The following is a 25,854-nucleotide window of genomic DNA, read 5'->3' on the forward strand; positions in this document are numbered from 1 at the left end:
ATGCAAGTGTATATGATATATACGTGTGTGTGTACATACGAGTGTGTATATTATATATATGTGTGCATGTGTACATGCGAGTGTGTATATTACATATACGTGTACGTGTGCACATGCAAATGTGTATATTACATGTGTGTGTGTACATGTGAGTGTGTATATTATGTATATGTGTACATGTGTGTACATGCAAGGGTATATTACATATACGTGTGTGCGTGTACATGTGAGTGTGTATACTATATGTACATGTGCGTGTGTACATGCGAGCGTGTATATTACATATACGTGTGTGTGTGTGTGTGTGTGTACACGAAGGAGCACACGCAGGCTCCCGCTCGGCCCAGGACCGAGGCAGCCCCACCGCCCAGCCGCACACCCGAGGGGCTGCGGCCTCGTAAAATGGCGGCGCCCCCTCGGGTCGGCTCCGCCGCGCTGCGCTCCGCGCCGGGCCGGGCCGGGCCGCGCGGGGGAGCGGCGTGGGGCGGGGCGGCGGCGCCTCGCCATTGGCCGGGCGGCGGCGCCCTTGTGCGGTGCCTGCGCCGGGCGGCACCGGGACCGGCACCGGCACCGGCAGCGGCAGCGGGGCCGGGGGAGCGAGGTGAGGGGGCGCTGCCGCCGGGGAGGGGAGGGGAGTGGAGGAGAGGGGGGGGTCCCGCGGCTGCGTGCGGGGGAAGGGGCGGGGGCGGCGCGGCCGGGGGCGGGCGGGCGTTCAGCCGTTCACCTCCGCGGTCGTCCGCAGGGCGCTCCGGGGCTCCGGGGATGAGGACGCGGAGCAGAGGCTGAGGCTGGCGGCGTGCGGGCGGGCGGCTGCGTGGCCGTGTGGCCGGGCACCATGACGGTGTTCAGGCAGGAGAACCTGGAGGAGCACTACGAGACCGGCGAGGACCTGGGCAGGTGGGTGCGGGCCGGGGGCAAGTTCGCCGGGGGCTCGCGGCGGGGCCACCCCCCAAAATAATAATAATAATATTATTATTATTATTATTAATAATAATAATAATAATAATAATAATAATAATGGGTAAATTGTGCGGTGCTGCTTTCTGCTGTGTGCGCATCCGGAGCGAGAGGCTGTGCTGGGCACCTTGCGTTCATTCAGCGGGTATGGACCTTCCCGTGCCGAACCCCAGATTGCAGGTGTGTGGGCTGAATGTGCTATTTAGGCTCTCAAAATTCATCGTTCCCCACCCTTTTTTTTTTTTTTTTTTTTGGCAATATCGTGTTAAGTGTTCCAGAATCTGGTTTGAGCTTTCTGTAGTAATACAGCTGCCACTATGTGGTTACAGGCACTGATACGTGATTTACCATAAAATAAAGGCAGAATTGCAAATTGCCATTTATTTCCTTAAGGCTCCTCACAGGGAAGACAATGTCAGCCTGCTAGTCAGGAAAGTGCCAAGGTTTATGTAACCTCTCCTCTATTTATTTTAAAGAGCAAGTGCCAGCACCGTGCTGGGTCCCCTGGACCCGTGTGTGAAGCCGAACCATTTCCCTAAGGACAATCGCACAGGCAGCGTTTAAAGGTCCTTCCACACAGCCACGCCGGGGAAATAGCACGCTGGCTCCAGAACATAGCTCTGAAGATGAGGAATTTCATTTCTGACACACAGGGAAGCGCAAGCACAGAATGATGGTACATGGTTCAAAAAAACAAACAAACAAAAAAAAAACACTGAGGTTGTTTGCCTTTTTCATTTTAACTATATAACCTTGGCATGCAGTCTAAACCTATATATACATTTAAAGAACTTAAATTAATTAGTTACATGCTAGTCTTGTGTTGTTTTTTTTCCTTGAAAAATGTAAGCATAACTAAGAACTTGATCCATTTCTGTTGGCTGCTGTGAGAAAATACCTATGGACAATAAAAACACAACAAGGTGGCGGGGTTTTGCTTTAAAATAAAAGGGCCAAAGAATACACTTCAGCATCATTTTGAGAAGGACAGATTATTTCACTGCAAGTTGTTGCCATGAAATCAAAAGTGTAAGCAAATCTCAGTGTAGTCGTTGAGTGGCTTAGTTCAGTGGTGCTTTTAACTTATTTTTGAACTTAGGTTTCTCTGGCTGCTTGAAATACCCTTGTAAATCCCATTGCTTTCCATTCCTCCTTTCCCCCTTAGGTTTCTCACCTTTACATTTGCATATAAATGTACTTGCAAATGTCGAGCCTGAGGCTTAGAACTCAGGAAGCAAGTGAATATTAAAAACACCTTTGACTTTAAAATTTCTTGGGTTTATTTGGGAACCTGAATCTTGATTTAAGGCTTCAGCTAAGCTGTGATGAAAGGTTCCATTTTGCTAAATCAACCTATTTTCTACCCTTATAGTGGATGAATTCCTTTGTTTCCTTGTACTTAGCATCAGTCATGGAACAAACAAGGTGAATAAATGAACAGATAAGAGTTTTTTTTTTTTTCACCAAAGTGTATTTGCATGAATGGATCCTGAAGTTCCTAGGACAACCTGCCTTTTGAGAAAGCTCAGGGAAGATGCAATTACTTTGAAATTTTAATCTTCACTGTTTTCCTTTGTAAAATATTTATATATCTGTATTACCTTATGATACCTCTGGCAGTAATTAGAATAAAAAGTAGCTTTCCTATTCTTGCAACAGTCACTTGAAGAAAATAAATGGATTGTGTAAATTAAATTTCTCAGTGAAACTAGTAAAGGAGGTTTAAAAATTGCTTACACAAAACCTGGAGATGTTTGAAACCAGGAGAATGGACAATGAGCTGAAAAAAAGTGCACTTTCTGGTTTTATGATATTTCACAGCACTGTTGCAGAAGAAGTAACAAACTGTAAAAATCTTTTGCCAAAGTGTTTTGAGATTTTTTCCATTCTTTGGTTTGTTTTGATGTATTCCTGTGGAAGATAAGAAAAAAGGTATTACGAATGCTTGTAGGATCACTCTTTTTGGTCTTACCTGTACGTGATTTGTTCCAACACATTTCTGCTGTTGGGGTAGGTTTACCTCTTGTGTCATCTTAAGCTTTTTGTACCAAAAGTCTCATCACTTAGGGATCAAATGTCATCTTTAGGATGAAACATATATGGAGACTGTGCTCTTAATTGTTGTGCATGTTGCATTATGTACTTTCTGTTTTGCATCTGACAAATTTAGTGAAATGTATCACTGCATTGTTCAGGTGTGCACTTTAATTACAGATGTGTTAACTAACCATCTAACTATGGCATTTCAAAGGGCGATGGAGATTCTGTTCCTGCTGGGGTAGAGATTATCACGAAACAGCAACAAATTTACAAAAGCTGTTTCATTCATTTTAATTCTTTCTGCAGTTGCAAGCTGTGTGACTGTGCATTTTAAATACCCTGCTGCAGTGCCTTTACTTCAGTTTGCCCAAAAGACAGGAATTAAAGTTCATCAGCATTTAAAAACCTCACCACGGTGAGCACAAAAAACCTTGAAACCAGATCAAACTAATGAAAATGATTTTTTTTAACCCTTCTGTGATTGGCCTTACCTGGGAGTTGTTACAGTACCATGAGAAAAGATGTATTGCTAAATTATAGGAAGAGGTACCCAGATGAGTGATTTAGTTCATGGTCTTAAACACCACCACCAGTCCCCCCCCCTTTTTTTTTTCCTTTAAACTTTCAAGTATTTTCTAAAAGAGCTGCAGATAGCTGAAGTAATATTTTGCAATTGAAGAATGGTATTTGCATTGGACTGTGGCTTGCTGTTTATTAATAGGAGATCCCTCCTATTAAATAATGCAAAAAACAGGAAGAGCTATCTAGCAGTTTTGAACTCTTGAGTTTGTTTGGACCTGTTGTACTCACTAGGGATACACTTTCCACTGTTGTTGAATTAAAAACTATGATGGGTGTTAGCAGTTCTGGAAGTCAATCTGTTTCTGTTTGGTAGCTCACTGAGCTGAAAAGTTACCAGGGTTAGCTTATAGCTTTTTACTCTTATCTAAGGTGTCTGTCTAATCTCTTTATCAGTTGCAACAGAAAATGCACAGGGTAACATGCTGAAGGTGCTGACGAGAAAACAGGCAGTTGTGCAAATGCATACTTACAGTCTGAAAAATGGTCCTTTACCTTTGAATCTCTGGTTAGGAGAGAAATCTTTTTTTCTGGGTTGTGTGAGATCTGATTTCTGTAGTAAGCAGTGAATACGTAGGCTGAATATATATATATATGTATGTATGTATTTTTGGTTATTCATCCATCAGTTTTCAGAAATGCTGCTCCTTAGAACTGCAAAGGCAGTCCCTCATCTATCATACACCATAAGTGTAACTGCGTCGCACTGTGTTGGGAGGAAAGGAAAAACATGGGACAAAGAAATGCTTGGATGACAGCTAGAATTTGACCTTCGTGGTGCTTTTCAGGCTTGAGAGCCCAAAGTAGTCGTACTAAGAAGCTGATGTGCAAAAATGGTGTGCGTATTGTCAAGTTCCATTACAAGATGTACAGCATGTGCAGTTCCTTTGAGGTGATATTTCCCTTCAGAATGTCTAAGTTAAAAACCCTTGGCAACTGTCTTTTCAATAACGTTGTGGTGTAACATTTTTTCCATTTATTTATCAGATTACAAAGTCCTACAAAGGGCTGGGGGGGGAGGGGGAAGCAGCAATGGAGAGGATGGCCTGGTGTGGCTGAAAGTGCTATACCTTGGGTCAAAAATTTAACTGCGCCACATGGAAATTCCCAATTTCTCTTTTGTTGCATAGTCTTACTGTAACCACAACTCAGCGTGCTCATTAAAAAGGCATTTATTAACCTTCATTTTTGTACAGAGGCAAAATGGCCAAATGCTGAAGACGTGTATGGTGAAAACCACAGTAGCGCTGTTTCCTGAGTCCCTCACATAGGCTCTGCAATAAATAATGCAAGCGTGGAATTCACAGCTTCTGTAACTACACGCATGCAATTTGCAGCAGTACATGGTGGCTAATTGCTGTGAACCGAGTGGGTGGTAGGAGGCTTTCAGGGGCAAGGACCTGGGCAGGAACCCTGAGCGCGTTGGCCACAGAGCCACTGCTCGAGTGTGGGAAACCTGGGGTGGTTGGCTGGCTGAGCTGCTCCTCTGGAGACCCAAAGGTGGTGGTTGGGTTACAGCAAAGAGCCCTTTTCAGCGCTGTCTGTGAATCACAGCGATGCTATGCCAGCCTGGTCAGCTCTCAGAGGAGCACCTGATAATTCTGTGCTTGCCTTGAAGACACCAAGCAAAGCCAGTCCCAACCCTGCTACTTGTTTGGGTTCTGGGGGGAATCTTTTTTCTTTTTTTATTTTTATTTTTGGAATGTATAATAAACTGAAAGCTGCTGGCATAGCCTGCATTAGACTGCCACCACACAGTACCACCGGTGACAGCTATTGTCTTTTAACATGTGCAGAAGTGTCTCTGCGTGAAAAGCACAAGGTGCAGTTACTTTTTTGGTATAACTGCTTGGTTCTTCTTAGTTTATTTCTCTGTGTGGAGGAGAAAAATGTCTGGTTTGTAGGCCTTTTAAAACTGTGTGTAGTAAGAAGATGGCTTGCTGATTATTATGCCTTCATTTTAAATGCATAAACCCTTGTAAATTTAAACCCATCAGGAAGTAGGTGAAGAACCTTGGTCTTTGATTTCTCCTCTAGCTAGGCTTGGTGAGGTACAGTTGACCCCAGCACTGCTGTGCTAGGCGTGTGCTTAAACTTTCATCACTTCTTTCGGGGCTTTGCTGGTTTGTCCCTTTTGATGGATTTTTTTCTTCCTTCCCTATTATCTGCCTTTACAGATGTTCAGGCGTGTCGCTTCCTGCGCTAGAACTGTGTGTGCTGTGCAGAGCTGGGCGCGTTTGGCTGAGGAAGAGAGGCTGAGGCTGCGTTTTCACCAGAGCAGTGCGCCAGGCTCGGGCTGTGCTGGCGGTGGCTGAAAGGAGCAGTATCACTTTCTCTGTCGCGTGTTTCTGCATGTGTCTTTGATGCGGTGATGCTGTAAAAGATGGGGAAAAAAACACCTTATCTAATTTATGGCAGCAGTTCATGCTCAGATCAGGTGAAAGCCCTGTGAAATCTCAGCCCACAAGGCCATGCGATTGCCTCTATAAATCCTTCCTCGAGTTAAATACATAGGAAGGACAGAGATAAAGAGCTGTGGTGCAAAGGCAGAAGAACATAAGCTGGTGACCAGGAAGCAGAGCTGTAAATAAGGAGAGCGATGGGGACTACTGGAGTTGTGGAGTAACTGTGCCAAACAGTTGTTAAAATGGGTAACACATTCAAAGGCATATCAGTTCTAAGAGGAAATTACATATTTCCTGTTAGAACCACAGCTGGTCCTAATGACCAGGTGTCCTTCTGTTTTTGACTGGCTTCATTAGTTCTGCAGTGAACCCACGCGACTTGTTGGCACAGCTTTATATTAAGGAGGAAGAAATGTCAGTTAAAGTCAGTGGTTTACTAGTTTCTATTTCCTGGGTGAGAGTGGCTTGCACAGGAGTCCTTTCTCAACTGAGACTGCTGTCTCGAGCTGCGTTTTGACCCTGCTGCAGGAAAATAGGTGTCCAAAAAACCTGAAAAGCGTTCATAGCAGCGTAGTAGATTTTACTTAACCACCACTGGCTTATGGCAGAGCTAGGTGGAAGCTGAAAGAAGGGTGGACAAAGAAAGCACAGGTCTAAAGATCCTGAAGCCCCGAATATTTCATTGTGTATCTTCATAATAAAATACATATTGGAGTAACATAAATAGCGTGAAACTTGGTGGAACAGGGCACAAAAGCCTGTGCCAAGGAGTCTAATAATAAGTTTTGCTCTGCAATTGCAGCACATGGGGCTGCTACAGCAAGAGTGGAGCCGGAATGTGTCAATCAGCTGCTGGGTGACATTCCTGTCATTTTTAGCGCAGTTAGGAAAAAAATCTCCTATCAGATGGATTGTCAGAGCCCGTATCGATCCATTTAATTGTGCAGTATGTGGCTGCGTCCTCCTTCACACGGTGCTCTGCTGTTCTGATCACTGTGCTTCAAAGAGATTGTTCTATTTTAAAGTGAAGAAGAAATGCTAGGATGCTGAAGCTGTGGGAAGAAGACTTTTTTGAGAGCAGACTGAAGACTTTGGTATGTTTAGCCTTGCACCACGAGGCTTGGAAGGGTGTGATTTTTATTTATTCTTTCAGTATGCTGGAAGAATGAGAAGTGACGAAACTTCTGAAAGTTTTCAGTTATATTTACATTTAAAATATTCACAGGTAAATGAAGCAGGCTGGAAATTCAAGGGCTGCTGGCCCCCAGGAGAGTGATCTTCGTGTTTTTTCTTTGAAACAAAGCTAAAAGAAGAGGGAACCTGAATTGTTTGAAGATTGAACTTTGTTAAATTAATGGAAGGTGTAGCATGGCACTGTGCTGGGGAAGGAGGTGGCTGATAAAAATTTGGTCATTGTGCGTATCTTAAGTGGGTTTTAAATCTCTGTTTCAAAGTTTATAGGCATATTATAGTTGACACTGAGGATGTTGACCTACTGTATTTAAAGTGTGTTGGCATTTTGCTTGCTTTTGTCGTAGCACACATTGATGTCAGGGAGAATGACTTGTCACAGGCGCTTTTCACCCAGAACGGTTCACACACTTTAGGATTGCTGTAAAGTGCCACGCTGCTTTATGGTGTGTTTTGCAATCCACGCAATGGTCTGCAGCATTATGCTGTTTTTTGATGTTTTCATCCCTTTTTCCTTATTCCTTCCTGATTACATAACCAGATGTGACAGATAACAACTGCTGCTTGAGGATGCACGACTGCTGAGGAGGAAGCATTGCTGCGCAGTTGCCCAGACCACGTGCACACAATTTCTACCACGAGCACGGGCCTTGCAGGGCAGTGGTATGCTGCTTTCGAGAAGAGCAATTCTCTGCCAGAATCGTCTGCCCGCAGATGCGAGGCTGTTTGTTTGGTGGGATGCTTGGAGCACGTTGCCTGTACTTAAGTGAAAGAAAACTAGCTCTTACTGGGTGATCGCACACGTGGGCGGGTATATCCACAGCTTGGAAGAGTTTGCAGTCAGTGTAAGTTATAAGTGTGCTTACAACCTGATTGACAGGTATAGTTTTACTGAATTCATTGCTGAACTATTTGAGGGAATGAGCTATTGGAAAGGGGGAAAAAAACTCTGCTGTGGGTAGAGTCGTGAAGTCTGCACATTTCTTGCTTCAACCGAATGCTCGGTCTGCCTTTAACTGGAGTGGTGTAGTATAAATACTTGACTTCCACAGTATCTTTATTAGAGAGCAATTAATGTTGTTAATAAGTCTTTGCCAGTTACCCGAGGAAGCCCTTCGTTCTGTCTGGTGCGTGAATTGTCCCTTTCCTCAGTTTTATCTTAAATATAAGTAGCCCCTTGCTAAGGTTTGGGATGCGGGGTAGTGTGCATCCCTGGAGGTGCTCAGTGAGGGTGCTTTGCTCATGAACATGCTTGTGGGGCTGGGGGTCAGGAGAGCTTTTTTACTGCAGGTCACAGTCTGATGAAACTGTGGTATTTTGAAGGTGCTGCTTTTAGAGGGGAGAGAATAAAGGGTGTTCATTTTCTGGAGTCCGTGGTGACATTAACAGACCTGTGATTACAGGGAAGTGTGATAGTGCCTTTCTTCTATTCTTTGCTGAAATTTGTAGCCTCGCTGACTTTTGCAGGGCTGTCTGCAGCTTAAGAGGATTGGACTTGATTGCTGAGGTGGTCCCTTGCAGTCCGGTGTTTCTAAATGAGAAGAAGAAAGCCAGCACTTAAAACTTGAGGTTGTGAGATGCTGCGCTCGGTGGGGCACGCGCCCTCACACAGCACTTGCTTTGCTTGGCTATGTAGGTGTCACTCGGTGCAGCTAACGCGTACGTTACTTGATCACATGGTATTTTGTTCTGGCACGGTTTACAGCTTAATTATTTTGCTGAGTTTAATGGAGACTTGGAGGTGTGGAGTTTTTTCCCTTTATCCACAGAGGGGAGTAGCGTGGTGGGTATTTCATTTGGGCCTAGCAAGTTCTTGGCCAAGAAGCCAGCACTTCCAGTAGGGCCATCAACAAAGCTGGCAGCTTATTACTCCCTAACAAAACCAAGTGCGTGGGAGTCGTGGTTGGAAGTAAATTTTACCTTTCTTTTGACACCTTTCTTTCACCGTGCTGACTGATTCCTTTATCGGGACATTCGGCTCCTATTTCATGTAACAAAGACAATAAATGGGCATTTCTCAGATCATATCTGCACCTTGTCTCCCACCTTGGTTGTTCTCTATTCTGCAGGCATAGGCTTTAAGCACTTTGGTATGGGAGCTAGGATGTTTTTGGTATATTATCTTCCTGGCAGTATTTCCCTAACTGCGTGAGCTGGGCCATCTGCGCAGAATTGCTGTTGATTCCCTGGGAAAGGAAGGCACGTCAGGGAACAGCTTAGTCCCTTATGTCTCCGTTTTTCTCATCGCTTTCTGTTTGAAAGGGCCTTCTGATGCTATTTACTAAGCACTCCTGCCTGGAAGAAGGATCGCTTTTCCCGCTTTTGTTGCTGGTTACAACGCGAACTGGGGAACAAACCCTTCCAGACCACATCTTACAGAGCCGGTCCATTTCTGGCCCCTTTTGTCCCCGCAGAAAGAAGCCTTTATGTTACAGGTGGCTCATGGTCAGTCAGTGCTGGCGGCAGGCCACGGAGGATGAGCATCCCTGTCCCCATCCTGGTGCATCGGGCGGCCCTGTGGAAGCGCTGTGCAAGGCCTGGCTGCTGATTAGCCCTGCTAACGAGGGCCCCGGCTGCACACCCGAGCGTGGTTTCCCCTTGTGGCAGCTGTAGGGCTGCCAGACAAGCCTGCCTTAGCGCCGGGGTCAGAGGGGGCAATTTGCAGTATATATTTTTTTCCGAATGCTCTAAATTCCTAAGTGCTGCAGCTCGTCTGTGAGAGTGAGCAGATGTAAATAAAGACTAAAGAGCTGGGGAAGCAGACAATTACTGGGCTGTAAATAGCAGCTCGTAAAACTGTAATGTATACGGACAGTTACTAAGGCACTTGGTATGAGGCTTGGGTATTCGGCACAGACCATGCTTTGTTTGCAGTTTCAGCAGTGCCAGGGTTTGGTGTCTTCCTAAAAGCTTGCTTCAGTCAAGGATAAGCAATATGTTCACCACTGTGGATCCTCTTGAAACACATCAATGAACGATGTGTTCATCGATTGTGCTGCTTGGTGAGTTTCTTGTATATCTAGCGAACATAAAATTAATAACTGCAGTGGGAGGACATGTGGGAAAGGAATTCGCAGGTGGCTTTGTGCTGTTTCACACGTCCCTGAATTAGAGATAATGAAGAAATAAGCGTTAGAAACAAAAACTTGAGAAAGGTCGAGTTAAATTAACTTGGCTGCAGTGTTAAAGATGAGCTTTGGGCAGTGGCCAATTGCTGGCTGGCTCGAGGTGAGTGTCTGAGGGTCTCTAACAAGTTGTATGACCAATTCGAGCAAGTGGACAGCGCATGGGGTTACAGGGAAAGTATATGTAGTAGAGAAAAAAGGGCAATAAAGGCCTTCTGTTCAACAGCCATCAGGAGTCTGTGTTTTGCATCCCTTCAAGGACAGTTTGTTTTTGTTTTTTGGTCTTTTTTTTTCAAGCAAAAGCAGTTGTGACATCTTCTGTGGGGTATATAAGCTTGTGGTTCTGTGCTTTTTGTTGTTCTCTGGTAATGAAAGGTAAGTAAAATGTTGGGTCTTAAGCAATTCTTCATGTTCAATAGTAAGTATTAAAATGTGAAATCCATACCATATCTGTAAACTGTGTCACTTTGGGGGAAAATAGATTGGTATGCAGTTTGGAGCTTTGCAGTCCATCTTCACTTTTACTTGCAGTGGTTACTTTACTTCTAGCCAGTGTTCGTTGAGTGATCAACAACACCATGTCATTGTAGTAAATCTTTTTTACAAAGATAATGAAAAAAACGTTTTCTTAAGTTAAGACCATTACCTAACAGGTGCTGCTATGCTGCAGGTGTCGCCTTGTGTTTGTGCTTTTGTGTTTGTGGCCATTCAGTGTAGATACCCTCCAGAGTCAAAATCTGCATAGATACGCTTTCTAGGGACACCGTATTACTGTTCATTAAGGTCATAAGTAATATGCCATAAAACAGGGAGGTTCAGAAATGGTGAAATAAAGGGAGGCTGCTCGTTGCCATGAAGGAGTGGGTGGTATAACTGAGGTCTGATAGGCATTATTGTTACACCTTTCTTACCTGAGCGGCCGGACAAGCCCACACTACAGACAAGCCTCAGAAGCCTTTGCTATAGAAGAAGCAAACCAGAAAACATAAACTTTTCTGTTTAAAAAATTGCATCAACAATATTCTTTGCTTAGCATCACCAAAATCGTGCTTCTGCTTGTACGCTTTAATGTGCACCACAGGACCCTGGTTTAAGAATTCTTGAGCAACTTATGACTGAGCTCCTGTGTTTAATTCGTAGGCAGGTGTATTTCAGATGCATCCTTTCGCATTTAGCAAGGCTAATGGGACTTAATGTTAATTTCTGAGCTGGTTTAAAATTTCATGAAAAGACCAGTCCTAAAGAACAGTAGAAGCATTAAACTCTGGCATTAAGTACTGGCACATCATATTGTGTTCTTTATTTATATGGCTGTGTACTTAGGCATTGATCCTGTAAGCACTCGTACTTGCAAGCTCCTTTTTATTACTGTAAATGACAGTAAGCATAGCATTTTTATTATTATTATTTTTAAATCTCTGCATTTCTTTGCTTCTTCCCACCTTTTTTCTGGCTTTTTCATTTCCATCAGAGATGTAGCTATTACTTGAACTGTTTACAAGTGTGAGTACTCTGTTTTTTCATATGATAAGATCGTTTCTGAAAAGGCTTTAGCAGATGTACATATATTCAGACCAAATGGATTCCAGCTAGCTCCAGCACAAGCATCATTATTATGAAATGGCTGGCATCCAGCTGGCTTGGAAGTTGTGCAGCCATACATATTCCCCCAGCTTATACAGTAGATAGTGGTGCATCTAGGCATGGACTTAGTGCTTTAAACCACGGTATCTATGAGTAGACTTATAGCTGAAGCATTTTCTCGAGTCCTTGCTTGAGCATCTAAGCTATAAGTCTACTCAAAAACAAAACCAAGAGGTGCCATACCTAGCTCTTCCCATTCTGGAGTGTGATACTCACTAAGTGAAGTGCTTAAGTTAAGGGACTTCACAGATGGCACCTCTTGGTTTTGTTTTTACCACCTTCAAGCTTTAAAAGAATGATAAAGACAGTGTGATAAATGTGCTTGTGCTTACAAAGGCATATCCATCAACTTGATTTTTTTTTTTTTCCATGATAATGTTGCAACTGCTCTTCCTGCCTGTGCAACAATTGAATCAGAGAGCAGAAAAACTGCATCAGGGCATTTTCTCAGCCTCTTATATGAAGTTTCAGTAATATCAATAACTTGCATTACTTGTCTCGTCTGCAAGCACAGTGGCAAGCACGCATGTCTGGTGTAACCCAGATTGTATGAGTGAAGGCTGGATGGATAACATGAAAAAGACGACGTAGTTGAATTGTTTATGTGCACACAGGAAGTACAGAAGGTTTTGTCTGTGCCTGTGTGGTGTATGCCTCACACACACCTAACTGTAAAAAGCAGGAAAGAGTTCAGTCTTCAACTGGCTACTTTCAGATTTCAGTAGTTCAGTGAGCTTCTTAGCAATCAGTAACCTTTTCAGTACCCCTTTGTTCTGTATCTGCAGTAATTTATGAGTTTCCAACGGGACAGAAGCATCAAACCTTCAGTCATGCTTCTAGCTCTTTCAGTGCACCTTCCCTTCCAAACATCTGCTGCCAGCACAGACCCAGAGTACTTTATTCATTCACATTTGCATTCCAAAACCCAAATGTGAATAGAAAAAAAAAATCTGACATCAGAATTTCTGCTCATGGAAGGGAATCTGTTTTAAATACCAACATCACAGAACTCCACAACATCATGCAATATCTCTTTGTTCTGTTGAATAACAACAACAAAAATGTACTTATTTACCTGCCTACTAAGCCACTTTAATCCATTGACAAAAGTATAATTTAGAATGATCAAGGCAGTCCTTGTGAACAGATTGATGTAAAGGAGTTTCTTTTTGTTTCTTTATGTAGCTCGGACCTTGGAAAACACTTTCTCTATTTGTACACAGATGCCAGTTTTTCAGTGCCAAGAATGTTCCTTTTATGCACTAAAAAGTTCTAGCAACAGTGCAACTCCTCTTTCTGGCAAGGGCTTTGTGAGTGCTTGAGAGTTAAAATAAATCTTTCTGCTCCTTTTCTACCTAATTTCCTCCTTAACGTGCTTTCTTTCCTTGACTTTCAGCTGCATTAAACTAATTTTAAAGAGCATGGCTTGACCTAATTGCTTAGTAGAGTATGATCATGGAGAAATCCCATATATTGTCCACCAACCCCGTGGTCATAATTTCTTTAAAGTCATGTGCTCTTTTGAAAGAATAAGACCACATTGATGGGAGGGCTGTGTGCTGGAGCTGTCTGCAGAGGATTTAGCAGCTGCAAGATCTCGCTTTTCTTTTTCCCTCATTGTCTGAAACGCCATTGACAGTGCCACCTTTTCTGCTTGAAAACCCTTATCCTTCATGCTGCAAGGCACTTCAAAAAGAGACAGAAACCCTTGAATTGGCACCCAATTGTATCGTGAATCTCTGCTTTCCTTTCCCACCCAAATGAAAAATACCTGGGTGTGAGTTCCTGCGTGATCTTCCTTAGACTTAGGTGTGAGCGTTGTGTGAAATTGGAAACGGGTGTTTTTCTGGTCTGGAGAGCAGCTGAGCGACGTTAAAATCCACGTTAATAAGCAACATTTTGTGTCAGGTGCGAAATTTTTGAGGACTGCTAGTGGCCTGAAAAGTACTGTACAAGGAATAATCATCTGTGTTTCCTAGCTGTGCTCAGATTCATTAGCTGAATTCATTGTGAGGTATTCATTTTTATCTTTTCCTGGAGGACCGGTTGTGCAGCTGCAGGAGACTTCTGTCTTTGTGCACCTTCTGCTGACATTTAGGCTCTTCTGTGGTAGCACTGGGTAGTATCTTGGTGCTGTCATCATGCCCCCATGTCTGAGGGGAGAAGGAAAGCTGTCACTTTCAGCTGAAAATAGGAACGCAAAATAAGTTGCTGTTACTTGGTATTTTTTGTGTTATTTCTAGCATTAGCTGTCCCTCTTTACATTCTTTTTTTTTTTTTTTTTTGTAATTTAAATATATATATTAAGAAAATAATGTCACTGCTTACCCTTTCATGCCACTTGCACTGCATGCTGTGTGATATAAAGGGCAACTCATGAAATAAACATAATTCCTTCTGTGCAGTTCAGTTGATCTGTTATTGATACAGGGCAGTTTTACAGCCCAAGGGCTTCCACCACACACCCATCAGTCCTCCTTTTCCCACCTTTGGGGGAAAGGTGGGAAAACTACACTTTCTCTACTACATAATGTCAGTGGAAGCTGTGGGGGCTCAACATCTTTGAGAGGCATGGCCAAAAACAAAGGGGCTGCTGCAGTATCACAGATCAGAGTTATTTGTAGCCAAGGCATTTGGCCATACAGTGCGTATCTTGCAGGAGCACTGGTGAGAGTGTGAAGCAACTACCTGAGAGGAGAAGTGTGACCACAGGTGTTGCTCAGCTTTGTTACTGGAGTAATTGTTTCTTTTTTTTTTTGTTTGTTTGTTTGTTTGTTTTTGGCGTGGATGCTCTCCTGGTAGAATCCAAAATCTGTTCTTGAAACTTGTGTCTGCACCTTCCATTTGCTAGCTTAAGCCAACATTAATAAAGAACCAAAAATTTAAAGTATGTTGTTCATTTGAAATAAAATGTGCCTAAATACACTGAAGTCTTTATATTTCTATAAAGTCCTGTCTTATGTGATATCCCAAACGGGCTTACCCAGCCAATAACGCCAGGTGGAGGTAAATGAGGATTTATATGTGAGGGAACTTGGTTGCTTTTATCTTAAAAACAAGGGTGGAGTGGGAGAGGAATGAGACTTTGTGTGCCTGTTTGTGTGGATGTACAGGATGTACGGTATTTGGTTTTCTGTGCACGTGTTTTCTTCCATTTTTACACTTCACACAGACTGTAATCGGCATGTTTTGAGAGGTCCTGTGTTTAGTCAGCTGCGTAAAAAGATCTAATAATGAAGTCCTTTTCCTTCACCCAATTCTTGTGTTCGTTTTCTGGAGTTAAGAAGTTTTAAAAGCGTTTTAAGCTGTCTCATTAAAACACGCCATTTTTAATCCCACCAAGCAATGTTGTTTTTAACAGTATTCTTTCGACAGTGTGTTTTAATACATTCTCAAGGATGACAAGCTGCACTGATCTAGAGAAGTGGCATCTCGTTGAAACAGTTCCCTGGCTACAGTCAGAGCTGAACCACTCTCTGGAAAAATGCAAGGTTTGCAACGTGATGCTTCTTGAGGTGAGAATGGAGCCCGTCCCTTGGGTGGGCGCCTGTCAGAAGCACCAGGCAGCCTTACGCTGGGGCAAGGGCAGGTCGGCGAAGTGCCCGTGGCCATGCCTTTGCCTCGTGGGGAGATCTGGCAGAGCAAAGCAGAGTTCCCATGTCCCTTGGTTGCACAGAGAGTTATCTGTAGCTTCATTCAGCTCACTTATCTACCCAGTCTTCTCCTGTCTCTTTCTTCTCCCTTGCATCGAGGCTCGGTTGTTTCTATATGCCTTCAAAAACAACACACCACTGCCATATGGCCTGGCTTTGGGTGTTTGTTGTGTCTGTTTACATCTGCTTTCTGTCCTTTCCACTTTACCAGCTCTTCAGCCTCAACAGGGTACTCGCTTCCTGCTGCCTGTTGTATTTCTTTTTTTCCTCGAATTTATCTCTGTGTCAAAATGCACCATGCTGTTCTTAATAACTGAAGAACTGGCCAGCAGCTGAAAATTTTCAGGATGTTCACAGTTAAGAAAGGCTGAAAATAGTGTAAGCCTTGGTCTAAAGGCATCTTCTTTCTTTATGTGATGTGCTCTTAGCCTTTGCCCAACACCCTGACTTTGCCATCTGCCTCAAAGATGCATTCTGTGATAACAAGCTCAGCTTGATACTTTGTGAATCGGCAGAAATTTTGTTTTTATTTGTGCAGTCAGACCTGCTTTCGCTGGAAGTTACAGGAACACTGTGACCGCTCTCTGAAGCGAGGTCACAGAACAACAGTGAAGGTGGGATCACTACTGTCAGAAGATGTCTTCCAGTCAGTTATTACATTGGTCTTAATTAACATCGCTAATCTTTAATATTTATATTGCTTATGCAAATTAACTGTGAAGGACAGTTTAATTTCTCTAACTTAAGTTAATGAAGCTTTATTAACTTCATATAGTTATTAACTAGACTTAATTTCTATTCTGAAGACGGTGTGACTGCTGTCTTTTTACATCTGGTTAGATAGGGTAGGAAGATGTTGAAAAAAGTATTGCTGCAAATCTTCTCACTTTCAAGTGCTTTTAAGATGCCTTACTGGGTGTTCGCTCCCATCTGCAGTAGCTATGTTGTTTTTAAGCTCTCTTTTAGGTGTTTATGATGTGCAGTTTTCTGCATTTTAGTTTCGAGGAGGTTATTCTAAACCTGCATGAAGAGCTCTTTTAGTGATAGGACTATGACATGACCTTTTGATCTGCTCGTAATGAAGAAACAGTTCAATTAATCTCTTCTTTTTTCTTTGGAGACACCAAAGTCAGTCCTGTGTACAACCCCACTGTCATCAATACAAACCTCCTAGTTCTCAAGCAACCGAACTGCACACCAGTACCTGTCCAGGGTGGAAAGGTCAAGTGGTAAAGGAGCATATGGCAAATAGTTATGTTTTTCTACTGCATTTTGGATTACAAGGACAGTTTTTTGGTTTTTGACCATTTTGCTCGCTTGACAGAGCCTCTGCTGCAATCGTAGTATAGACCTCCTGTTTGTTTTTAGTGGATTTTCACTGTAGATTGCCAGCAGTGAAACGTTTGGTCATAGCTTTGCACTTTTTAACAGGTGATTCGGTGCTACTGCTGGCAAGCTAGTATATTGAGGTGTTAATCTTTTCAACTCTGTCCTCTCTACTTCATAATTCAGGGTGAGAATAACCTACAGGGAAAAATTTCTGACCTTTTCTCCCTAACTGTCCTATTTAAAATCAAATCTGATGCTTTGAGAATAGTATCCCGAGTATAGTGAAGTAGCGAGAATTTTACTCAGTTTTGTTTCTTTACTTGATGGTAATTGGCTCTCTGTAGCTGGGAGAACGACACCATGGAAAAGACTGGGATTTTTTACTGAGCCCCACGTAAGTGGCACTAAATCTCTCCTTGGTTACACCACGTTGCATGACATCTTGGCTCTCAGTAGAGCAACTTACAGGAAGTGAAACCTCAGAAAGTTGTGGTGAATAGCTACTTGTAGCTGAGAAGCCAAAAACGAGCAAGCAAACAACAACAAAAAAAACAGGTTCTCATGTGACATCCCCAAAAATGCATTTCCTCTGTGATTTCTTTGGCTAATGCTGGGGATGGGTACGTGGCTGGCCAAGAAGAAGACTTAAGACAGAGCTTAAGCTAACACAAATGAAATCTGAGGGAGCAGAAAACGAGAATGCCCTAAGTGTTTCCAAACAACCTGTTCTTGCTTAAAGGAAAGTAATATAAATTAAGCTTAAAACAATCTCACCTATTTGTGCTCCAGTCTGCCTAGTCTTCCAAGCCAGGGTGCAGGATACAGGGCACCATGGGCTTGAAAAATCTCACCCCATTGCCATTTGGTCCTGGGACATGCAGTAGCACTTTTCCTCCATGACTTGTGTGAACATTTTTTTGTTTGTTTGTTCTTAAACTGAGTCATTCAGCACTCACAGCTAGAAGTAAATTCTGACTGTGAGATTGGTTGGGGAAGAGGTGTGAGAACAGGAAAAGTGGCTGATAGTACAGGCGGGTAGGTGAGGGTGTGCACAGGCTTTGCCAACCCGGTTGCACTTTGAGACAGGAGGTGTTTCAGGGGAGGGCTGTCCTGCAGTGCCTTACGCTGCAGCTGTGCTGGCAATCCAGCTCAGCTCAGCAAGCCTCTGTGTAATCTGTGTGGTATTAATGTGAATCAGTTTAAATGAATTTCAGAAAAATACTATTTTGGGAAAACTGAGGAGAAAAATTACGTATGGATAGTAAATTGCATAGATGTCTCCTGTTTAATTCGTAGTGCAGAGTTTTAAAATATTTCTCCCAGTTTGCTTCAGATGCTTACAGCCTGCATAAGCCACATTAACTTTGGAGCAGGTCTTTCGGATCACAAAGCTGCTGTCTTCCCTGTTCTCACTTCTTGAGGTCCTGTTGACCTTTTTTGTGTTGTCCTGATGAAGTCTGTTGCATCTGCTAGTTGCGTGGCAGATGGGGAAAAGACTTTCAGCATTACAGCATGAAAAATCACGTGAGTTAAGGCCAAAAAAAGCATAATTATTTCTAGATGTTGGGCACGGTAGTGGTTTGTTGTTTTTATTTTCTTTTTTACAGCATCTTTGGAGGAGGGCAGTGCCCTGTATGTTCAGTTGAACTCCAGTACCCCCTGCACTTGTGGTTGCAGGAAAAGCTGTAGTGAGGTGCTCAGGCTGTGTAAGTCACAGCCTGCTCAGCAGAGATCTCGTCATCTCTCATGCGGGTGCTATTTCACGCCGTTCTGTTATTTAGTTTCCTCTTATCATCACGTTCCCATCTCTGACAAACCGCCTTCTTTCAGCATCGCTGCGCCATGGTTGTGTGCAGGGCTGTTGGCAGCTGCAGAGTAACTTCATTCTTCCCTTTGCAACTTAAATATAAGCTGTTTTAATAGGATATTTGTTTCTGGGCCTGGTTCTGTGGTATCCTGGAGTTAATCCTGTAACGAGATAGTGGAAGTTTAGAAGTGACTTTTTTTTGAGGGAAAGTCACACTGTATGACTTATGCTCACTTCTCTCTGCTGCTCCATACCTCTGTGTGTCACACCTGTTACATCTGCCAACAGGACATGGATTTTGTAGGACCCCTCAATGGAAGGAGATTTTGCTCAGTGTGGAGATTGTTTCTGCATCCCTGGCAGAGCTGTGCCTGGCTGCTTACAGCAATGCCTGTACCTCTTCACCGTCTAGTGGAAGCCTAAACCCACACACCTATCAGGGTTTCAGCTTGTTTACTCAAAACATTCTGCAAGACAGAGCTTGTGGTAAACTTTGTCTGAAGGTATTTTTATTTCCATTTTTTTGAAAAAGCTTTTTCAAAAAAGAGAGATAAATATCTTAGGTCGTATCTGGTGAGTGTGTTGAGAATGACTGACAGTGAATGCAAGTCTAACAGATGCTCCAAAGCAGCTCGGGCTTGCTGGTGTGCTTATTTCGGTAGTTGCCAAGATAATGAAAAGTAATCCAAAAGCTTTTTAACTTCTAAGGTGCATCTATATTATTTAAAACCAGAAGATATTTGGGGATTCCACATTCTCTTTCACAGGTTTCTGTGTCAAATTTTCAAGCCGATTTTTGGCTGCCAACCCTGCAGAAGCTGTTGTGCGTTGTGGCAGCTGAGCTGTGGTCTTTTTGTCTGTCATCAGCAGCGAGCTATCACTTCAGCTGTGTTTCTGCCAGATAGGCTGTCTTCAGGTTACACTTGGAGTAACACCTGTGCAAACTCACTAATTGCGAGGGAAATTTCAGTGGTGTCACTCTGGGGAATATGAAGGGAGCTGTCTTTATTTGGTGAACTCACATTTTTTCCACTTCTGGCGATCCTTTTTTTAGCTGTTTAAAAACTCCCGTTACTTCTAGCAAGTACCCAGCATTCAGCCGCGATGAAAGTGTGAGGCCACAGCAGTCGTCATTGTGAGTATGAGAGAAATACAGAGCTTGGGAGGAAAGGGAAACTGACACAGGGCTGCTGCTCTGCAGATGCAAACTTGTGTGCCGCCACCTTTTCCGGACACGCTGCTGAGACCACAGGCAGCTTCAGCAGCAACAATGAAGCAACAGAGCTCTGTGCCGCCTATGGTCACACTGGATGCATGGTGCAGGTTTCTGTAAGAAAATTCACTTCCTGGAGTGAGAGGACGGCACATCCAAAATGTTGCTGGTGTGCGACCGCTGGCCTTTCCGCAGCTGTGTGAGGCACTTCTCCTCCGAGCCGCTTGCAGCCGAGTCCCCAGGCAGCTTGAGAGCAGAGGCTGGCGTGTGCTCGGCGGAGCAGCAGATATGGCCAAACACCTGTGCTGAGCTGCTGAGCACCAGCTGTACCCCTGTACCCTGAGCCGGAGGGGAAGGTGGCCGGTGGCTGTGCAGGAGGCTTACAGCCAGGGAGAGGAATGCTAGGAAATGAGGTGGGTTGGAAATGCAAGCTCGTTATCTCAGCACGCCGTCAGAATATGTAGCGCTAGAGATCGTCCCCCTTTCCCCAAAATGTAAAAGGATGATTACGAGTTGTTCTTCATCCCACTCTTCTGTAAGGCCTGGTGTGGCAGTGTGTAGGCATACTGGGCTCTCGTGCCCTTGTGCTTCCCCTCTGTCTTCTTCTCTCCGTGCAAAGCAAGCTGTGAGGAGCCGCCAGTCAGCACGATTCTCCTTTATCTGACACTTCAACGTGAAAAAGAACAAAATGAAGCATGACGCTGTGGGGAGAGCGCTTTGTGCTGGACGCCCTGAGACAATTTGTATTGAACTGAAAAGCCGGTGGCTGGTGGTTTAGGGGGAGAAAGAGGAGGGAAAAAAAAAAAAAAGCAGGCTAGCGTTTTTACAGGAGCTACATGCAGAAAGCTGCTGAGAAGCACGTGGTAATTTCACATAACATTTTTTATTTGAGGTTCTTGCTTCTCTGAAAGAAACTGTGGCAGACCTGGGTAAGAGGAACCTTGCTTCAGGTTACATGTCAAGTAGGTGCAACTCATGCAGGTGAATGCTTCCTTATGACACAATAAAAAGGAAGGAAATGCATAAATGGGATTTATGTTCTTGAGGCTAAAGGAAACGCTTCGGGGAACCAGATTTGTAACAAAAATGCAGGGAAAATCAGTTTTAACTTTTGCTTGCGCTGCTAGAGCTTGAGTCATTTTTGTTTGTCTCCTCAGGGAGTATCACATCAGTTAAGAAGGCAATAAGCACAAGAACATTTCAGGAATTAGTGCTGTTTAATATTTCAGGTGTTTTCTTGAAAAGTCTGCATCTAGAAAATCAAAGATCAATGCCAGCTGTGGTTTGTGAAGTGAAATACTTCAGGGTTGCTTGTTATCTATTTCAGCATGCAAAAGCAAGTAGTAACCAGAACAAATACTTCTGATAAGGCAAATGAGCACTTGTAATCAGCCAATTTTATTTTCTTTTTTTATTAGAGTACCATGTACACAAATGTCTGACTAAAACTTTCAAAGAGAGCTCTGACACATAGTTGAAAATAAAGTCCTTTGTTCCCTTCCAAAAATGTCAAGAGGAGTACTTCATTTTGGAGCTGTGTTGAGACAGCTAACAAAGTGTCCCCAGGTTATCCCACTTGTTTTTACCTCATGTCCATAATATATAAAGCTGGGGGAAGGGACAGGATAGGGTGGAACAAGGCCACCATTTCTGCAGTGGAAAAATCTACAAAAATGTCCTGCAATGAAGACCGTCATATCTAAAATGATTCCCGTTGTTTGTGCGCTACTTTGCTCAGCCTTTGTCATGGAGGAAGCCAAGGATTTCATCTGCAGCTTGGCGTGGTTATTATGCTGATGTCCCTGTGCCTGCAATTCTGCTGACAGCTGGAGTCAATGCGTGCGAGTCTTTTGTAGACTGGCTGGATTACTGTAGGAAGCGAAACTTTATCAGTGCAACGTTAGTGATTATAAATACACAACTGTTTTGAATGGCAAATCTCATGTCATACTGCTACTCAGAACCTAACTTAGAAAAAGGCTGTTCTGGCACAGAAGCTGAATTTTAGGAAACAACTGTTTTCAGTAACGCTGATGTGGATTTGAGACTGTGTTGGTTGTATTTGTTCTCACTGTTGATATGCATTGTGTAAAATGTGCTTTTCTTATGATGGTATGTATATATTGCTTACAGCAATCCCCAGTCTTTCCTTTAATGAAATAGTTTTCGAAAAAGTCATCAAAGTATTCATGTGGATTTCACATCGCTTCAAAACACTGACTACTCAAGCCAAAAAACAAAGTGTTGTTGGGTCAAAGCTTGCAGAAGAGAATTTCTGGGCACAGCATCCACTTGCAGAAATGCATCTGGAGAGGAGCTGAGATTCAGAGGATGCACTCAGCGCCCACAGACAATCACTGCCAGGCAGCTGCTGCTGCAGCCAGCCAGCTGCCCGCGCACAGGCTGCCTCGCCGCACAGCCCCCCTCCTGCCCTGCATAACCAAGTGACTGCCTCTGGCTCGCTCGGGCTTCATTAGGAGACACACAGTATATTCATCTTTCATCCCAAGCACAGTTTACAATACTTCTTTTTTTTTTCTCTGAAAAATAAGCAACAACTTGCTGCTTGTGGAACTTAGCCTTTAAGTAGGTTGTATAAATATTGGAAGTCTGGATCCCAGTTCCAGATCTGGGATTCATGCAGGATCTGAGAGTTGTAGAGTGCTAGGATCTCTGGAGATCCTTTTCTTCACATGACCTCAAATCTGGACTACTCCATCATAGCTCATCTGTCTTGAGGCATGGAAATTTTTATATGTACTTTTAAGTAAAATATAGGTTTAGAGCCTTTTGAAATGTAGACCTTCTTAACAATAAGCTGGTTTATACGCAGTGTGAATTTAGAACATGATAACCTCTCTAGAAGTCACTTACGCTGTTTCTCTGCCTCAGAACAAGATCAGCTTGAATGCCTAAGTACAGAAAAAATGTTTGTCGTTCTCTGGGTAGCAGCACTGACGCTGAGAATTAAAGCTTTTAACGTGCTTTTATTATCTAACTGGATATTGCTGGCTTTTTCATGATGGATCAAAGCAAGTGCTTATAGGCAAAAGGCATGTTAAAAACCATACAGGGAAAATCAGATGAGTGTTCAGAGGAAGTGGATACCATCAAGAGTCTGGAACACAAATGGATTGAGCCCCAGAGGATGGTGGGAGGGTTATTATGTTACTTCAGACAATTAAAGAGAACCAATAGATGAACAAAACGATAATGCACCTATTTCTCTTTTTAATCAGTTACAAGCTCTTAAATTTTCAGTGATTTGCTGTTATTTATCACTTTTTTTGATTCTGAAACAGTTAGCCAGGCGGCCCTCCAGAGACTTGGCGTTCTCCCCTCTTCTCAAATTCCAGCTGGAGTTCTAACTGGAAGCCTCATTCTTGCTCAACAAGGAGCACTCATGCAAACAAAACGCATGCTTAACCTGAACCCCTGTAATTATGCAGCAGTCGTGCTCCAAATTTGCTGTCTCTGTAGCGCTGCACAACAGCACTTTCAAATCCTACCAAAGGAGGAGAACACTGTATTTTTAATGAAGAGGATGATTTTGGCACCAGTGTTTGTTGTTTTTTTTCTTTTTAAATCCATTACTTCGCAAGTACACTATGGTTGTTGTTGTTACAAAATCCTGAAATGACATCATCTGAATGCTAAACAGAACCAGTGCCTAAGTAACAAGGAGCAGCGATCTTTACTTCAGCATATGTCAAGGTTTTATGTTTGAACCTAAAAATATATAGACTGAATTATTAGGTTGCAGGTTCTGTTTTCATTGGAAAGAAGGAAGCTGGAGAGTAATGTGTTATGTTAGAGCGCTATGGGTATTTTGGTTTATAAAAAAAGTTTGTCACTTCTCCCATTGCCCCCCTCCCCAGGTACCCCAGCTATTGAATCTCTTCCATGTACTTAGGTTGGAGAGGATATGAACAATTGAGCCCTTTCTGTCTTTGGAGGAACTTCTACAGACTGATTTAGGTGCTGTAAGGTAGAGCTTATATGCAGTAAGCCCAAGACAAAATTCATTTGCTGAGTTTGGGAATATATTGTTCCTTTTAGCGCTGTTACGGGGAGACTGTTGATACCAATTCTTTTAACTGGGAATGGGAAAGAAAGGGAGGAGGTCTAAAAAAAGAGAAAGAAAGAAAGAAAGAAGATAAGCCAACAAAGAGGAATTATGTTTACATTCTTAGAAGAATAGTTGGTTGGAATTAGAAGCGATGTGAAACTTGATACATAACAGAATTCCTGGAAGTGAAATCATCTTGGCAAATGCAGGAGCTTCATACCATAAGGATGGCTGTACTTTAAATGAGGCTGCACTTAAAAATGGGCTGGCCTGGGCCCAAAAGCAGATGGATAGAGTAAATGTCCAAGAAATTCCTGCTGAAATACCATTGCCGAAAGAACAAAATTGTGTGGCTATGTGAGGTGGGGAGTGGAGGGGAAATGGGGGCTAGGGGGAGGGAACAGAAGCAGATAGTTTCTCTATTGATGGTGGTTATACAGCAGGATTTGTAGATTAATCCTTTTGCCAGTGTTGCAGAGTGATGGGTAACCACATGATGTGCCATCTGCCACCTAACTGCTAAGTTAAATTTAGACTTTGCGGATATACGTTTTTATTTTCTTGTTTATCCCTTATAGCAGTTGTTACAAGTGTTATTCAACTTTCTGAATGAAAGAGAGGTAATAACTTTTGAAAGGAGCGTTTGTATTTTTAATGAGGTGTGTAGAAACTTTTAAATGCTTTATTTTTAGTTCACTGTTTATTCCTTCTTTTAAATTACAGTCAATAATCTGTTTTAAACTCTCGGGTTTAATTTTACACTCTACAAATCCACCTGCTTCATTCGCCCATAGCTGAGAAAGTCCTGACTTATTGTTTCTCTCTGTGTAACGAGCACTGAGTGTTAGATATGCTGGGAAAGTGTGAATGCAGCATTTGGGATGCAGTACTGTATGTACACAGAGCGAGGGAAGCAGGAAGCACTAGGGACAAGCACTCTGTTTAATCCAGGAATGAAGCATTAGTTGTCAGGTTTTGTGTTTTTTATTATCTCAAGTACGCTTCTTTGATGATGTGATTTGCAGTTTTATAGAGAAGGCAAGTTAGCAATTTGGGAGGAAACCAAGTATTGGCAGTGAGGATGCAGCACATGCAGAAGGAGGATGATTTCGGGAAGGACATCTCTCCTACGAGAGACTTTGGAGGGAGTACGGATTCATGACTTTAACTGCTATGCAGGAAGAGATTTGAGCACCCCACTGGAGATGGACGTGTGTTTGTGTGATCACTAGAAGGGGAAACAGTGAGGAGAGCAGGATTGGAAGGCATGGGGAGGAACTTATAGCATCTCCACTCTTGGGACACCATGGCTTACTGCATCCCTACATCCAACGAAGGGCTAGAGGGGGCATTTTAAGGGCCCTGAGGCTGGACAGGTAGATGGAAATCATAAAAGTCTTGTATTAAGAGTGCTTAGCAAGGAAGACAGCCACAGTGAGCTGACAGTTGCTGAAAGTTGTGGAAAGAATGAGAAGGAGACCTTTCAATTTTATTTAGAAAAGCGCAGTGATGGGACGGAGCAGAAGCTGGAGGTGGTGAACCCTGGAGATGAACAGAAAACCTACGGAGCTGTGCAGCTTACTCAGAAAATTGTTGCTGCAATGAAGGTGAAGGGCAAGCAAGTAACATTTCATACACATTGCAAATCTTCAGCCAAGTCCACAGCAGCAATAAAGCACAGCGAGGGGTGCGTGTCACCCCGGGTCTCACCCGATGGCTGTGGTGGCAGCAAGCCTCACATGTGGGGTGTGCTGTGCCAGCCAGGCAGTTCGTGCATGGCATGCAAGGTGGGGAATGAGGGCGAGCTGTAATGCTCCCGCCTCTCCTAAACCTTTTGGTTCC

The 25,854-nt window shown here is 43.3% G+C and overlaps 1 protein-coding gene across 3 annotated transcripts in view; it reads left to right on the forward strand.

Moving 5' to 3' along the window:
- Positions 1-502: 502 nt before the first annotated feature.
- The window catches only part of DAPK1 (death associated protein kinase 1), a 90,068-nt gene continuing 64,716 nt past the window's right edge, over positions 503-25,854 (forward strand). For 2 of the 3 annotated variants that reach the window (XM_082783496.1, XM_082783498.1), the window contains exon 1: positions 734-897. In XM_082783496.1, coding sequence (XP_082639622.1) covers positions 836-897 — 62 coding nt within the window. In that variant the 5' untranslated portion in view covers positions 734-835. Of the gene's footprint in view, positions 602-733; positions 898-25,854 lie in introns of those variants that run through there. The other variant, XM_082783497.1, reaches the window with a different exon arrangement.

The sequence above is a fragment of the Aythya marila genome, assembly GCF_965140915.1.
Source record: "Aythya marila genome assembly, chromosome: Z".
NCBI lineage: Eukaryota > Metazoa > Chordata > Aves > Anseriformes > Anatidae > Aythya > Aythya marila.